This window comes from Arvicanthis niloticus, chromosome 5 (genome assembly GCF_011762505.2).
Source record: "Arvicanthis niloticus isolate mArvNil1 chromosome 5, mArvNil1.pat.X, whole genome shotgun sequence".
Classification (NCBI taxonomy): Eukaryota; Metazoa; Chordata; class Mammalia; order Rodentia; family Muridae; genus Arvicanthis; species Arvicanthis niloticus.
This window is the reverse complement of record NC_047662.1, coordinates 37,852,090-37,865,166: the sequence shown is the minus strand read 5'-3', so window position 1 is coordinate 37,865,166 and position 13,077 is coordinate 37,852,090. Positions and strand designations below refer to the sequence as shown.

The following is a 13,077-nucleotide window of genomic DNA, read 5'->3' as shown; positions in this document are numbered from 1 at the left end:
TGTGGTAATATATTTGGTAACCTACCAAGAAAAGCCTCTTTGAAGACAGACTCAAAAAAAAGTGCGTTTTGCTCTGATGGGCCAGCAGGCAGGGATCTGTAAAGCCTGAGCCTGGCAGCCTCAAGCTAGTCTGGCTAACCTTAGCTTAAAATTCAGCTTGAATTTTCCTATCTCCCCACAAGAGGAAAGCTAGTGAAACACAGGGTTTGAAAAATACCCATATCATTACACCATCATTAACAACTACACCTATACCTACCACACTGGTTCCAAGAATGAGAAAGCAAAGGGACAGGTGGGTGGTTAGGATCATTGTTTTCCTCTCTTTTTGGCACATAATAAATAAAGCTTCCTTTTAATTGAAAAATGATTAGAATTATGGAATATTCAATTTAGCTGAAGACACAGAGGTGTTAGAGATAACATAACTAAGTAAGAATAACTGAACTTGTCCCCCAGCACAGAAGAGCTAAAGCAGGAGGAGGGTGAGTTTGAGATCAGCTTGGACTACAGTTAGAACCGGTCTCACAGGGGACGGGAAAAAATAAATGAAATTAGCAGAAGATATCTGAATTTCCGCATTAGTGACTCAGAGAGAAAACCAGAAGGCAAAGAATGTGCTGGTGGCACAACTGCTTGTGCCAGTGGTACCCCTTTGAAGATGAAGGCCCAAATCTCCAAGGAAGGAATGCTAACTTCATATGGCCTAATCTTTCTATCAATCACCAATATCTCTAGGTACCTCTTCAATGACTGCACATTCTAAAAATGATAAGGACATGGCCATTCCACAAAAAGCCCACATTTGGAGACATTCCCTGCTGCTAATTTCCCTTCCAAGAGACAAACAAAGAATGCTTCCTACAGGTGGTGAAACAGGTTACATGTGCTCTGCCCAAATCAACTCTTGAAAAAAATAGGATATTACACACTGTTTAAGTCCAGACAGCCAAACACAGTGCAGAGCAGAAGTTTTCTGTCTGCACTCTGTTTTTGCTGAGAACTCGTGTGTTAAATACACTGTTTCATGTCCAATACACTTAAAGAGAATAGAAATCAGAACCAGCAAGGACACCAAAGGCATCAGCACAACATTTATTGAGATATTTACTCATATACATGAGTAAATTTAATCATATACATCCAACACTAGAACATGGAAATAACAGTAACTTTTAAGAGGCTCAAAAGTAAAGTCCTTCAAGAATCGCAAAAGCTTCTAGTACTGTATCTTGGATAAACAGAATGACTAAAATAGCAAAGTCAGATGTACCCCATCAACTCCAAAACTCAATATTGCCAACACATTATTCTACTTAAAAAGCAAACTTACTCATAAGTCAGAAATTACTGTGGGTTTTTTGTTTGTTTGCAAATGTCAGAGAAATATTTGATGATTCAAAACACCTAGTCCTTTCAAAACGTGAAGGGTGTTCTTAGAGTCATCAGTAGGAGTATCTACATTTCTAGCTGGTGTATTTCTTCCCTCGCATGAACAGGAAGTCTGTACCCTCTCTTCATTTCATAGCTGTGTGATTCATCACCAACAAAGCCTCTGCTCCACTGGATTGAAATACTAGACAAAAATTCACTATAATCTTCCAAGAACCAAGACAGACTGAATAGAAGTGTGTGGTAAAAAATGATGGACTGGGTATTAGGACTATCTTGTACCTCACTGGTACAAATTGGCATAATTATTGTATTTTGAAAGAAAAGTTTTATTTTAACAGGAAGGGTGATATGTAGGAGGAGCTAAGGTGGGAGGAGTACCGAGAGGAAGAGAAGAAGTAAGGAGAGGAGAAGAAGGAGAGGAAAAGCTAGGTGATGAGAGAGAGAAAGAGAGGTGGGAGGATATGGAGGCAGATGTTCACGTGTCTCCACCAGTCAAAGATAGTTGATATATCTAGGTTGGGTATTGGGTTACACTTCTGATTGAGCATTACCAAACTTATAAAGCCTTTGATTAACATTTTTTAAAAAATTGTATGAAAGCAAAAAGGAAAAGGGGGCATGGGATAGGGGTTTTCTACGGGGGTGGGGGGAATGGGGAAAGGGGATGGCATCTGAAATGTAAATAAAATATCCAATAAAAAAAAAAGTGTGTAGTAAATACACTAAAGCATGAAGGGATACTTTGTTTTCTAATGACAAGTAGTAAATATTTTGAAAGACACTTAGAAATACATTATTTTAAAAAGTCCATTAACTTGTTCTTACTATTTTCAATAAAATCTAATTATATAAAGTCTGTGTTCTATTTAACATTATGTACTAAACAGTATAAGTGCTGAAATGAGGAACATTTAAAGAAATCTCTCTATTAAGAACCTTAGATACAGGCTGAACAGGCAGCTCACTCAAAGGTGAGAAGCATTTGCAGTTTTGCAGAGGACCTGGGTTGTTCCAAGCACCTGCAAGGCAACTCATGATTTTCTGTAGCTCTAGTAGCAGGAGATCCGACCTCTTCTAACTTCTGTGGGCACCAAGCATGCACATGGTATGCAAACATACATTCAGACAAAACATTCATAAACATCTTTTTAAAAAAGAACCTTAGTTATCACTCAGTTTTAGGAATGGGAAATAAAGAACAAAGAAAAAAAATTAATTTTCTAAAGAAAGAAAATCACTTGGACTTCCAAACTTTATTGAAAAAGCAAGCAGGAAGGGAATCAAACATTTATAAGATATATTTATTATTTTTCTGACCAAAGTGCAATGATTTTTAAAATCTTTTAAAACAAGTAACCATGAAAAACATATTCCAGAAAATAAAATACAAATGGAAATTTTAACCATTAGATTGCTTTGTCTAATTTATTCTAACTGTATTTAGTCTAAGAAACAAAACAGAAAAACCTTGAACTATTATTAAAACAAGAACTGAATCCAATTAGCATAAATTAGTGAATGTGTGTCAAGGGTCTGCTTCTAGGAACTATGTTAACATCAGCTTAATGATGACTAACCCTGTGTCACAGAGAATAGGAACACAAGTCACTACTTGTGACCCTTGCCCCAGATTATGTCAGAAGAAAGCTGACAATCCTGCTCAGGCTCTGAATTCCCTGTCCCCTGACTCAAACCTTGGGAGCAAAGACTATGCCCTGTTATACAACTTTGCACAAGCTGTAATAAATCAATCTCTAAGTTTTAACTTTCAACAGGAAATGGTCAGTTATTTGATAAATAGAACATTGCTAGGAATCCATTTCATGAGTTTGTTTACTAAATACCATGAGCAAGAACCAGCTACACATAAAGTTCCTTCAAATTTGGTCCACAAATTCACTTAGCGGGTTGGAAATTTTAAATGTGCAGCAAGAGGAGGTCGAAATCCCAAATCCCAACACATTGCAATTACAAAAGGGATATACATGCATACTAAAAAAAAATTTAGCTCACAGAAGGCACAGACATAAAAGGGATAAAAGGGATAGTCTTTTAACACAAACAAGAATTAGCTGATACCCTTCTTCATTTTGTGAGCACCATAATACCTAAAATGATTTAAACCTGAATTCACTGTGTACTGTGACCACAAATAAAAAAAACACATAATTTAATTTGCCTTACTATATATTTCTAGACATTAATTGAGATGTAATTTTGAAAGATTAAAACTGCCTTAAAAGGGGGCTGTGATAGCAGCTATCAAAGCAATATTCAAGCATGATTTCAAAGATGTCTTCAGGGTCAGTTAGCCTTCTTTGTCAAAAATCTTCACAACTTCACCAAAAACCTGTACAGGCAAAAGACAATTTTAAAAGCAGATATTGTAAAAACACAGTGTAGCATGTATGAGGGCCTGGGTTCAATTCAATTCCCAACGCCAAAATTAAAAAAATAAAACAAAATACAGATTAAAAAATTGTACAGCTAAGATCCTATTTAAAAAGAAATACATCAATTCTGTATTGATTTTAAACATTATAATTTCTTAATTTCATGTATTTCACTATATTAATAATACAAATGAAGCACATAAAACTGTGAACATTTTGCCTTCCATTTTATTAACGCTTTATGACTAAATGTGCTTCTTGATGGGCTGCTAGCAGTCTGGTAAAATAGAAACCCAAACGGCGAATCTCACTTGACTGTAAAAGTCCAAGTCCTCTCATGGACCAACTGACCGACTCACAGTGGGTGAAAGATCTCCTCTGTGAGCCCTCCTCTGGGCCTTGCTTTGGCCAGTGATTCTGAGAGAAGCAAGACTGAGAGAACTGGGGAAAGGGAGTGCAGATGAACTCAGAAGCAGGAGGAGCATCTGCAGGCGGGGATTTACAGATACTGAGGTCGGTCTGCGCAAGGCAGAGAGCAGTGCCCTGGGAAACCCGCAGCTCAGGAGCTCTGTGTTCCGTAAGAGAACAGCCAGGCCCTGGCTACAACGTGCCAGTTGTGCTACAGATTTTAACAATGAACAAGATCCAAATCAGTGTACTGAAAATACCAATCTTTCCCTGTTTGAGGAAAGAGGTTTGGAATTAATAAACCACCCACTTCTTGTGAAAAACAGGTCTGATGGTGTAAAACACATTTTAGACTTACTAAAACGGGGGGGGGGGGGGGACGGACAAATTTCACAATTAGCCTCAAATCTCTTGAAAAACTAAGTACTAACCTTTAGAATATCTTTTCTCATACCTACCCCAATGATCAAATTTTTGTTTGCTGCAAAGATAAAGCAGATACACTTACTTCATCAACAGACTTAGAAGCATCTATTTTCTTGACTTTCCCCATTTCTTCATATAAGTCAATAATTGGTTTTGTTGATTCAAGATAAGTCTGAATTCTGCAAAAGAAACAATTATTTCATGGCTGTAGGTTAACTGTCCTCCCTCTTCCACATTATAGAAATATTGACAAGAGAGTCTGATGCTTTCTCTCTCAACAGAAGCCACTGTGCCTATGTGAGAATGACATGTTCTTTTTCTGAACAAAGTAGAACAGAACAGAACAAGCCATCCCACAAGCACAGCAGGCATGAGGTGATTAGGGAAGGCCTCTGAGGTACCTCTTTTCCAAGCTCTCTCTGTTGTCGTCACTCCTACCACTACTTTTTCCCCTTTCAAGACATCGTTCAATACAGATCTAAAGAGAGACAGAGTAAAAAGTTATGTTTTAAAAAAAGCAAAAAAGAAAATATTTTGAAGAAACTAAAACAAAACAGAAAAAAACACAAATTCTATATTAAACTCAATGTGTCTAACTCATTAATCAACATGCAAAATCTTTTTAAATTTAAACATGTGGTTCAGTTTATATAAACTAGGTTAAATAAGTACAGATCACAGTCAAATTCATTCATGACTCAGTTTTTCCTGCTGTATTTTTTTCAAACTGCAATAAAAAGAAGAGCTGTGTGGGTGTGGCTTCATCTCGGACATATTATTAACTTATTAGGTATGAATTATGAGCCTCAAACTTTGTACCATTTTTGCTTACTTTACAATAATTCCATAAATATCCAAATATTTGAGTCAACATATTTAAATAAAGCATCTCTTGTTAATCGTGAATAAACATTCCTTAGTTATAAAACTGTGGTAACATTTTAAAGTTAACTTTGAAGAATAAGTGAAAACATATTTTGAAGAGTTGGGAGGAGAGAGTTACATTTTAAAACAACTCAAAGGCTGTGGCAAGCCTTTACCAGAGGCACATTTACAATTCAACCTAAGAATAGCCTACTTCCTTCAAGGCACTACTTCAGATTCAGACTGTTGGCATCAATTTAATAAAATTTATAGCATAGTGGTTGTCCAACAGAGTCAGGCTTTTTAATTAATGGTTCTGAGAAATTTATTTACTTATCCAAAGGTATGTCTGGGTTTGCCATTAGAAGAAGTGTTGGGGGATGGGAGTGGAGAATTTATTCTTGCTGTTTTCCAAATCATTTTATTCTTAGAAGACAAATTCCTCAACAATAGTAGGCTTCTCCATCTTTCCAGATCTACATCTTCTAGTAAACAACACACCATTCCAAGCAATAGACACTTCAGCTTCATAACCTAATATTACTATATATGTTTATTAAAACAAACAAACAAACAAAAAATCAACTTGATTCTTATTACATATAGAAAGTAAAGCAAGCCTTAGGGTCACAAAGCTACCAATACTAATAGCCCTCAATATTCTATTAACAATATATATATACATATATATTGCTGCCAACAGAAAATGATAATAAAAAAAATCACTATTTTCTCTAACAGCTGACCATCTTAGCCTGAAACCTATGTGGACAGATGAATATGTTCATTACCTCATTATTACAGTCAAAAAACAGGACAAAAGATACATCTGCTTTCCCATCCATGGTCTTGTTCCAACCCTGAAGGTTGTCTTGATTTCTTGGAAATCCATCAATCAAGAATTTATTTTTCTGAGCATTGACAGCCATCGTTTGGTCCATTTCCTAAAGACAAAAAGACTTAGGCTCAATACTGCATCACCAAAGGGCAAACCCCCCCCCCCCCGCCCTTTTTTCTCTCTATGTAGCCCTGGCTGTCCTGGAACTTGCTCTGTACACCAGGCTGGCCTCGAACTCAGAGATCCGCATGCTTCTGCATATCAAAGGCATACACCACCATGCCCAGCTAAAAGACAATTTCTTAAGCAGAATAGTAGGCTATTTGCTACTTTTCCCTAAGCCACAAGAGTGGAAGGTACATAGAGAAACAGCCTGGTAGAAGTGAGTCAACTTCTTGACATGGTTACTTGCTGGTCAGACTATAGGTATGTGTTCCCCTATTATTCTCATTCCCCCACTTCTGTAGTTTCTATATCTTATGAAACATATCCCATAGTGTGCATGTTGAATGTCCTCTGAAGGTTTCTGTTTGTTAAATGCTTGATCTCTGGGGTGGGCCTACCTTTAAGAGAGTGGCCTCATAGGTGATTGGGAATACACTTCTAAAGGGGATTACAGAATCCTGGGCCTTTTATCTTTTTGCTTTCTGGCTAAGAGGTAGTCTTCCTTACTATGTGGATCACTGCTAGGTAGCATTCCTACCAATGAGCCAAAACCATATGTCTACTTAACTAAAATGTTGGTACAGTGATAGCCGATCAGCACAGTGTATACTGCCTTCTCACACAAATGACCACGTAGAGCTCTGCTCTAACATCTAGAGACCCTGTGTTGCCCCATGTTTCTCTTTCTAATCACTGTGCTATAGGAGGTAGTAGTTCTGTTTGTTTCTTTTTCAGACAGGGAGGGACTCACTATGTAACATGGTCTGGTTTCCAACTTGAAGACCTAGGACTATGTGTGTGCACCACCACTCACTTCTGAAAACATGCTCCTTCTGTTGGGGCTCAACTTTACTATAATTCAAATCTAATAGCTAGAAGCTGGGAAAGTACTCTTTTACTATGCAATATCCCACCCTTTTTACTTTTTGTTTGTTTTTTTTTATTATTGAGCAGGGTCCCATTGAATTCCCCAGGTTGGCCTTGAACTCATCCGTACCTCAGGTCAGCCTTGACTAAGATTCCTCTGGCCTCAGCTTCTCAGGCACAGGCCTGTGTTACCAGGCCTGCCAACTTGCTAACACTACTTAAGATTCAATACTAAAATAAAAAACTGGCTGGGTGTGGTGGTGTACACCTTTAATCTTAGCATTCAGGAAGTACAGATAGACAGATCTCTAAGTGTGAGCCTGGCCTGGTCTACATAGAGAGCGTCAGGACAGCCAGAGCTACATAAACTCTGTCTCAAAAACAAAATAAATAATAAATAAAATAAAATTATAAAAAAACCTCAAACTAATTTTACTAAATGACACTGGCTTCCCCCAAGCACAGACAGCACAAGGCGTAACACATTCAGAAAGATTGCAAAAAACATATCATATTTTTCCAAAACCAGAGCTTATGTAGAATATGGGAGTAATATGAACAGTAGATATAACCTTTAATCTGTCTAAATCCTTGGCACCTCCATTCACCACAGATGCACACCTCTCACAAGCTTTAGAACTGTTAGTCCGAAGCACACTGGCATGCATTACTCTCCATAAGCCAAGTTTTCTCATTCCACAAGAAGAGCATTGCCAGGACCTATTTTCTGTAAGTTAGCTTTATCTCAGAATCCAGCTGCTCCAATTTCACAAAACTTTTATGAAACAGTCTTAAGCTCCTGTTACAGCATTCCTACCCCAATTATGATAGGAAGTCTCTAGAGAAGCCACACATCTAACATGTTCACTCAGCATACGTTCCTTTGAGTCTACTATCAGAGAGAGGTCACTGCCCTTGCCCTTGGAGAGTTCACAGTCTAGTGGGGAACCGCTACATATAACATGCTAAGTCCTCAGACAGCAAAGGATGCTCTTAAGACAAAAAAAAAAAAAAAAAAAAAAAAAAAAAAAAAAAAAAAAAAAGCAACAACAACACTAAGTCTCTAGAGAATATGAGGAAACCTGACGGAAGGGTTGGCAGTGGAGTTGTTTCCTAAGTAACAAGCAGCATGGCAACATGGATCACTGAGACAGTGGGAAGCAGGGACATAATGGCTGGAAATAAGAAAGCAAGGAAGCTTTGATGAATCTGAGTCAAGCTGGTGCAAACAAATGTTAGGACATATACTGAGAGTGGTGGGAGATAGGATAAAAAAGAAACAAGGTTAAAAGATTCAAGTGATTTTAGTGATAAACAGGAGATGAACAGGAGTGAATGAAAGATCCTCTCACTAAAGAGATGGGCAGTTAATTCAACCAATAGTCAAGACAGGAAATAAACATTATACTTTGGGTGATATACTTAGCCTCTGGTATGACTCTGAGACATTTATGAAAAATTTAGATAGTGGCCTGACAGGATCCTGTCTGTAAGCTAAACAAAGGTCTGCTGTGCAGGACTGTAGAGTTCAGCAGCACTGAAGCAGCACCGTGAAGACATGGCATGGGTTAAATCACCCAGCAAGGAATACACACAATGAAAGCTGAAGAGAACCAAACTCTAAGAAGCATAGTGGTTTAGAAAACTTGCAAAAAAAAAAAAAAAAAAATCAAGAGACTGAAAAATGGCAGTTCCTGCAGTAGGAAGAGAATGAACAGAAATGGTGGTATAAGAAATAGGTAGAATTTATTTCAAAGAGGCATTTATTAATTAAGACTTAAATACAAGAGGAAAAATAAGGACTAAAAGTATTCCCTGAGCTACACAGGGCCAATCACTGATAACATGCAACAAGAGTTCTGCCTGTAATAACAGCTGAGGTTGGAAGATTCCAAGTTCAAGAACTACCTGGGCTGGGCTACAGAGTGAGTTCAAAGCCAACTGGGCAACCTGGTAAAACCCTGTCTCAAAGACAGCAAGTATTCAAAGAAAAAAAAGGATGAAGCTCAGTGGCAGGGTGCTTGTCAGGCATGCTCACAGCCCTATAGTCAATCCCCAGTACCACACTCCGGAAGAACAGCTTCAACGGAGATGTTGACTGTCCTTTCATAATGCTCACCACCTGTGGCATCAGTCAGAGGACAGAATGGGAGATTTACTTATTCTGGAAAGAAGTTGGTTATCCAGGCTGAGGCAGACTGTGTAAGAGCCATTCTGCACCCCAAGTGTCTCCAGTTACACCCAAGATTCACTACTGAGATCCATTTATTTCTTCCTGTTCCCAACAAAGCAATTCTGTTTCACTGGTTTTCTTATGTCAAAATACTTGTTACTGACTAGTCTTAGGGATCTGCAGGAAAGCACTACTAACAAAGTATATTTTTTAAATCTCACAGTGAAAATAGCAATGGAAAATAAGGAGACATCAAAATACAATATCAACAATGAGAAAACTGTGAGTGGGTGTCACTGAAGGAGAAAACGAAGACATTTGAGAAAAGGGAGGACAGAGCAGGGAAAGGGGAGAGTAACCACAATGGGAGAGAACTACTGCACGCTGGGAGGGAGGGATCCAGTGCCTAGAATCCTAACAGGCAGAAGCAGGAAGATCCCTGACTAGGTAACTTCCAGACCAGTCTGGGATACATGAGGCTGTTTCAAAAGCAAAATAAAGTACACCTTTGTGTACCTTAAGCTGGGCTATAGCTGGTCTTATACCACGGCAGAGAATCTCGGTTTGTCAATTTCTTCACAGTGAAAGCAGTTTCCAACACTGCCATTTTCACAGACCACACTACCTTTCATAATCAAGAAATTTAATATCCTAGTTTTTCATTATTAAAATGAAGATGAATTTAGTTTCTTGTGTCCTTGGTAGTTTGAACAGGTTAGTATTCATGCTCCTTACCCTCTTTAATAAACTGATGGTTATCTCAACTGGTACAATCTTTCCTTCTGTAATGTACTTTTCAATAAGTTCACCATACTGTGAATCTGGATTCTTTCTTTCATCACGAAGAAGCTCTCCTGCAGAAAGGTGTGTGTAGCCATATTTCTGGAACAAACAACATATAGAAATATCAGAATTCATTCAATCCAGTGACAGGAGTACACATGATTTTGTGTTAAATTCTATTTACAGTTTTCTACGATAAAGTAGTTTTGTTTATGGGGTAAATAAATACTAAAGAGAAGTTTAAGAGACTTCATTTATTCCAGTCTGCCTATTAGTAAACAGCCTTACCCTTCCATAACCATGTTTGCACAGTGAAACTATCAACACTCATCTAACTAGTCAAAACACTGACATCTTACTATATTTTTTCACAAATACAATCCAAGTTTAAATGTAAGAATGAAAATATCTACCAAAATCTGAGACTCAAGATAAAAAAGTCAACATGTCTTAACTGACCTAGATATCATTTGGGTTTGTGCAAGAGCATTCTTATGGTGTTCGAAAACAACTGCCTATCTCCATCACTGACACTTGTGATAAGAACAAGGATAGATCAGAAACGTTACTGAGTTAACACCATAAAACATGTCTATAAAAACTAAAATGACAACAATGGCCGGGCAGTGGTGGCACACGCCTTTAATCCCAGCACTTGGGAGGCAGAGGCAGGTGGATCTCTGAGTTCGAGGCCAGCCTGGTCTACAGAGTGAGTTCCAGGACAGCCAAGGCTATACAGAGAAACCCTGTCTCGAAAAACAAAAAAACAAAAAACAAAAACAAACAAAAAAAAGACAACAATGCCATTAGGCGCTATACTCTTCTGAGACTACTCTGTGCACATGGCTGTAGGAGAAGCTAAGGTGGGAGAAGTAAAGAGAGGAAGAGGAGGAGGAAGGAGAAGAAGTAGAAAAGGAGGAGGAGGAGCTAGGAGAGGGCAAACATGGAGGCAGATGTTCATGTGTCTCCCGCCAGTCAAAGGTAGTTGGTATATCTAGGTTGGGTATTGGGTCACACTTCTGATTGTATGGGCACCTTGTTATTAATCTTTACCAAATATATAAGCCTTTGGATAATCTAAGCATTAGAGTCTCATCTGTACCGAGCCCATGTGGTTGGTGGGATGGTCTGGGCAATGCCCAGCCTTGCACAGATAGCCTGGAAGACTAGCAGAGCCATCTCCCATGCTGGCGTCTTGTAAGTGGCAGAGCTGGTGTTTCTGGCTGGCTGTTTCTAGCTGCAGTGCGCACGTGGCTTCATGGCCTCGGAACATGGTGTCTGATCTAGGCAGAGACGTTGCAGTCTAGACAGTGGGACTGACCGGTGGCCATTTTTTAAATAATTACTACAACACATGGCCTTGCATTTAAGCTAAGTCACAGAAGACATGAAGGCATTGCACTGCTGCTGCTTCAGTGAAATAAGGAGCCAACAGTCTTAAGGAAAGATCCTGAATAATGAAAAGCTTCCCGTATGAATTTACACGTCTACTTTTATTAAATGAAAAGAATGACACAACCCACTCTCAAATATTAGGATATTCATATTTACTACATATTCACACAACACATATCACTCCAAACTCTTAAGATTCCTTCAATGAGTTTTTATCTTGTGTATATACTTTTATAACTTGAAGGTTAAAGTGTGAGGCAGCCCACACCATTACCACACTCTTAAAAGTGTTTCCTAGGCTAGAGAGATGACTCAGCAGTTAAGAGCACTGACTGCTCTTCCAGAGGTCCTGAGTCCAATTCCAAGCAACCACATGGTGGCTCACAACCATCTGTAAAGGGATCTGATGCCCTCTCCTGGTGTGTCTGAAGTCAGCTACAGTGTACCCATAAACATAAAATAAATTAAAAATAATTAAAAAAACAAACAAACAAGTGTTTCCTACCCAGTGTGGTAGTATGTATCAAGATGCTGGGGCAGGAGAACTCTGAGTTTAAGGCCATTAGAAAAAAAAAAGGTACTTCAATTAAGTTTTTTAAAAAAGCTCCAGGGGGCTGGAGAGATGGCCTAATGGTTAAGAGCCCCGGCTGCTCTTCCAAAGGTCCTAAATTCAATTCCCAGCAACCACACGGCAGCTCCTAACTGTCTCCAACTCTAGTTCTAGGGAATCTGACACGTTCAAACAGCAATACAATTAAAATAAAAATAATTAAGTTATTAAAAAAATAAAAAAGCTCCAAATGAGCAAAGCTATAAGTGAGCTTTCTGATACATCTATATCCCCATTCTACTGCCCCAAAGTATTGGTTATATTCGTTTGCTCACTAAATAGTAAAGGAGCAATAGTTCTATCAGCAAAGGAAAATAAACTCTAAAAAGGTTTATTTGCTGCCTGAACTTAGATATAAATTTGGATGAGAATAAAAAAAAATACCACACCATTGTATCATGATCATGTTTCTGTCTCGTTCTTGTAAGTGCCTCCAGTAAGAGAATTTATAAAAAATGTTTAAACTGCAATCAGTTTAAAGAACTCCTGCTATTTGTTTAATTACTTCCACGCTGGTTGCTAAATTGCCTGCTTGATCACTGATCATAGGCAAATGTCTGAAAGTTGAGTACAAAAAGGACTTTATGAAAAATGAAGCGTGGCTTAGTTTCCTACTTACTATATACAATTTTCAAAAAGCATTTGCAACTACTGTCCACAAAACTATACTAGCTTCATATCACACTTTTTATTTTGGCTTTTACTTGGAAGCCTCTGCTTGCTGGATGCTCTACTCTGGCCCAGTACTTAAGGCATATAG

The 13,077-nt window shown here is 38.3% G+C and overlaps 1 protein-coding gene across 1 annotated transcript in view; it reads right to left on the bottom strand.

Moving 5' to 3' along the window:
- Nucleotides 1-1,080: 1,080 nt before the first annotated feature.
- Cmpk1 (cytidine/uridine monophosphate kinase 1) overlaps nt 1,081-13,077 on the bottom strand; it is a 28,689-nt gene continuing 16,692 nt past the window's right edge. Inside the window, exons 2-6 of the mRNA XM_034503495.2 lie at nt 10,265-10,411; nt 6,278-6,430; nt 5,024-5,100; nt 4,705-4,801; nt 1,081-3,745 (exon numbers count right to left, since the gene is read on the bottom strand). Of these exons, the coding sequence (XP_034359386.1) occupies nt 3,704-3,745; nt 4,705-4,801; nt 5,024-5,100; nt 6,278-6,430; nt 10,265-10,411 (516 nt within the window). The 3' untranslated portion in view covers nt 1,081-3,703. The remainder of the gene's footprint in view (nt 3,746-4,704; nt 4,802-5,023; nt 5,101-6,277; nt 6,431-10,264; nt 10,412-13,077) is intronic.